A 4,285-nucleotide genomic window follows, 5' to 3' on the forward strand; every position below is an offset into this window, starting at 1 on the left:
TATATATATATATATATATATATATATATATATATACATATATTTTTTTTAAATTATTATTTAACAAGCTCCATTTTCCTGGCAAAGATCCCAACACATTGTTGGGTTTCTTCCTTTAAACATAAGCCCCAAAATGTTAATTTATCTGTGTTTTTACCACAATTTTTTTTTAAATATATTTAAAAATAAAAATATCGTCTCAGAGTCAAACGGCTATGAGGTATCTCCGGCGGAAGGTGCAGTCCCACATAAGGCCGTCTCCGTCAGGAGGATGGCTGGAGGGTAACAAGACCCGAGTGAACCAGTGACTGAAGGACAAAAAGAAAATAAACTTATGTTTGTGAAATATTTCAAAAACAAGAAGTGAAGTGGTTGCCAAACTCACCTTTTTGTCTCCACACCAAAAAATATTTCCCAGTTCTTTATTTTGCCATGATGGTGGGGATTTCTGAACACCTACAGTTGATGGGATGAGAAGAAACATTTAAAGAAATCTGTGTAAAGGAAAAATGTGTTCACAACAATCACGAAGGACAGTTTGTTTGTTTTAGGTTTTAATGTTTAGTCATTTACTCTGATATGATTTGACTATACACTATCATACCATGAAGGAATTAATTATTTGATTCCCTGGTAATTTTGTAAATTGGCTACTGAAACCATAGTGGTTCTTATCAATCTTTGGCCCAAATTCATGCATTTTTTGAGAGGTTTAAACATGCTCAAAATGTCCCTTCTGTCACTATGAACACTGCAAAGAAAACGATCCACAGTGCCACAGACCTACACCTTCAACATGACTGGCTTTAGACCTCAGAGCCAAACACAGAAATTGACGTCAGAAAAGGACCAACTTCACTGTGACTGGTTTTAGTAGAAGTAAACAAAGGTGACATTGCCCTCATTAAAAGTAAAAATCTCAAAGTAGTTTTACTCTTTGTTATACTATATTAGATGCAGCTACACACCAAAATAGAAGTTGGTGGCTTACTTGTTTTTCAAGTTATCATGCTCACAACACAGATAGACATTTATGGCAGTAGCCATCGTGGATTCTGGTATGCAACCCAAATAAATAGTTAACATTTGTTGGTTAACGTAGTTCTTGCCTTGCTGCTGAATGTTCTGATCTTCATACCATACGAATTTATTTATAAAGCACTTAAAACAGCAACAAGACCGACCCAAGTGCTGTACAGCAGAAACAAACAAGTTCAAATTAAAAATCTAGCAAAGCAAACAGCAACAAATACATAGATCCAAATGGACAAAGATAATAACTAAATGGCTAACATTGTAGAACACAGGTTAAGAACAAATCACACTGTGTCAAAGGCCAGAGAATAAAAACCATGTGGGGGGGAGGGGGGGCTGCCTGACATGTAGTGGTAACAGTTTTGGACCTGCAGCAGAGAAGGTTCTGTCACTTCTGAGCTTAAGGCTAGAGTTGCATTCGGGTCCAAATAATCCGAACCGACCCGGCCCCAGCCCGTAACAAACATCTCCGAACTGCACCTGATCCGACAAATTACCAGTAATTACAGGTCCAAACCCGGAAAAAAAACAGACATTTTGAATTAAGCTGTGACTGCTTAAACCACCGACCGTTATTAACGGTTGGTGGACGTACGCGGCTGAGGGGGCAGAAGATCAGAGCTGAGGAGCCCTCAAAGCGTATCGAATGCTTCCCCTGCTTCTGTCTGCATCCTGCTCTGACATGTCGGACATTTTCTGATCTCACCTGTTTGGGTCTTGGCTGCACACGTCCACCGAGTGCAGCGGCTGAATGAACGTCCATTTGGGCTGATGGATCACTGGCAGTGGTCCATCTGAAACTTAACTGAACTTTTTACCTCTTTCAACCGGCCGGTCAGCACGCAGTCAAACGGCCACGTGCGGCAGGTGCAGTATGGCAAGCCATGTTTGCATATATTGGATCGTCGGCCGTGAGCGTTCCTGATGCAATAAAAAGCCCGACATCGACCCAGCCCACACATTAAGCACATTATTATGGCCCGGCCTGGTCCGAATCTGGGTCGGGCGGGGCCGGGCTCCGGGTTCTAGTTAGAAATGACAGCTCTACTTAAGACTGGTTCCTGGAACCAATAGAAGCATCTGATCTGCTGACCTCAGACAGCGCTGTGGGACATATGGCTGCAGCCGATCAGCGAGGTAAGATGGGACAGAACTGTTCAGTGATTTGAAAACGTACAAAAGGATTTTGAACTGAATTTGAAAGTGAACTGGGAGCCAGTGCAGGGAGGCCAGAACTGGTGTAATGTGCTCTTTTTTGCCTGTACTGGTTAACAATCAGGCTGCAGCATTTTGGACCAGTTGTAAATGTTCAGTGGAGTTCTGACTGATTCCAAAAACAAGTGCATTGCAATAATCAAGCATGGATGTTATGAAAGCATGGGTAACTGTCTCAAGGTTACTTTTAGACAGTATGGGCTTCAGTTCAACAATCACCTCAACTGACAAAAACAGGATTTAACAATGATGTTTACATGACGGTTAAGTTTTATGGAGGGGTTCATTTTCACTCCCAGATTAGTGACTACTTGTTTCTGTAACGGGACTAGAGAGAAGAGGTTGATAACATGGTTTTTGATCGTACCATTAGGAGGAAACAACATGACTTAATTTTGTTTGTCCCCCGTCACAGAGTGAAGACTGGAATTGGAAATACCCTCCATCTGTCGGGTCTGTGAGCTTGACATTTTGAAAAATAAGTGGGGGCCCAAATGTTGGTGTATGGCTGCATATAGGCATAGTAGCAAAGTGTTCCTATCAAAAATTGGGGTGCCATATCAAAATCCAGGTTGGCTGCCACCATATATTTCTGTTCGTCTTGTGAGCTAAGCAGGTTGCAGCCCTTGGTACAACTGAAACAAAGACTCAGATGTGGGAGGGGTTCTGAGGGGGTCTTGGATAGAAAATCTCTATCAGGTTCAAGAGGATTCCGCCGTACAGGCAGCCAAAATGTGTTTTGTCAGCAGGAAAGCTGAGCTCTCCCTTACAGATAGGGTGAGAAGTTCAGTTATCCGAGAGACACTGAATAGAGTTGCTGCTCCTCCATGTTGACAGGAACCAGTTGAGGTGGTTGGGCAGGTGTTCTGGGCATGTCTAACTGGTAGGAGACCCTAGAAGATCCAGGACATGCTGGAAAGACTATGAAGGGCCTGGGAACACCTTTGAAATCCTTCCAGGAGCACTGGGAAAGGTGGCCGTTGAAAGAAATGTCTGAGTCTCCCTGCTCAAGCTGCAGCCTCTGGACCCAACTTCAAAAGGGGACTGGATGGATGTTTTGTATGTTATTGTACAGCAGTATCTTGTGTTAGACGGTGCATTCTGCAGCACTCATGTTGACTCTGTAGCTGAGAGGATGTACCTTTCCCGTCTCCCTCAGTCTTTTGGTCTCTTTGCGGTTGATGTGGCGCTCCACGCTGGTCTCGCCTCTGTTAATGAGTCTCGCGTGCCACACAGTGAGTCCTCCCAAAGCTACTGCAACAGAGCTGCAGATTTAAGGCAGAGGCACATTACAACCTGACCAAACTGAGATTTTATCAGCTTTCAGCAGTGTTGCTCACCTAGTCAGCACCCAGAGGAAGATGATACATTTGTGAGCAGTGCTTTCTCTAAAGCTGTGGTCAGGAGGGGGGGTCTGATTGTAACTCTGAAACAAACAAAATGTAAAAAAAAATTGTTTATAAACTTACATCACACTGCATAGGATCAGAGTTTTAAGTTAATTGCCTTTGGATCACCACTGCATTCATTTTCACATATTTATAAGTAAACAGAACATGGAAGTCTCTGGAAACATCCACTGCATAAAAAGCTAACCTTTCTGATTGGTACTCAAGTATTAGAGTTGTTTCCTCTACAGCTATCTGATCCTTAATTGAATGTACAGGTCCTTCTCAAAAAATTAGCATATTGTGATAAAGGTAATTATTTTCCCTAATGTAATGATAAAAATGAAACTTTCATATATTTCAGATTCATTGCACACCAACTGAAATATTTAAGGTCTTTAATTGTTTTAATACTGATGATTATGGCATACAGCTCATGAAAACCCAAAATGCTTGTCCCAAAAAATTAGCATATTTCATCCCACCAATGAAAGACAAGTGTTTTTAATACAAAAAACACCAACCTTCAAACAATCATGTTCAGTTATGCACTCAATACTTGGTCGGGAATTCTTTTGCATGAATGACTGCTTCAATGCTGCGTGGCATGGAGGCAATCAGCCTGTGGCACTGCTGAGGTGTTATGG

At 42.0% G+C, this 4,285-nt stretch overlaps 1 protein-coding gene across 1 annotated transcript in view; it reads right to left on the reverse strand.

The window, feature by feature from the left end:
- Window positions 1-82: 82 nt before the first annotated feature.
- Window positions 83-4,285, reverse strand: part of zdhhc16b (zinc finger DHHC-type palmitoyltransferase 16b) — a 44,688-nt gene continuing 40,485 nt past the window's right edge. Inside the window, exons 9-12 of the mRNA XM_037691583.1 lie at window positions 3,591-3,676; window positions 3,392-3,515; window positions 386-456; window positions 83-308 (exon numbers count right to left, since the gene is read on the reverse strand). Coding sequence (XP_037547511.1) covers window positions 206-308; window positions 386-456; window positions 3,392-3,515; window positions 3,591-3,676 — 384 coding nt within the window. The 3' untranslated portion in view covers window positions 83-205. The remainder of the gene's footprint in view (window positions 309-385; window positions 457-3,391; window positions 3,516-3,590; window positions 3,677-4,285) is intronic.

The sequence above is a fragment of the Nematolebias whitei genome, chromosome 17 (assembly GCF_014905685.2).
Source record: "Nematolebias whitei isolate Nwh7 chromosome 17, NemWhi1, whole genome shotgun sequence".
Taxonomy (NCBI): Eukaryota; Metazoa; Chordata; class Actinopteri; order Cyprinodontiformes; family Rivulidae; genus Nematolebias; species Nematolebias whitei.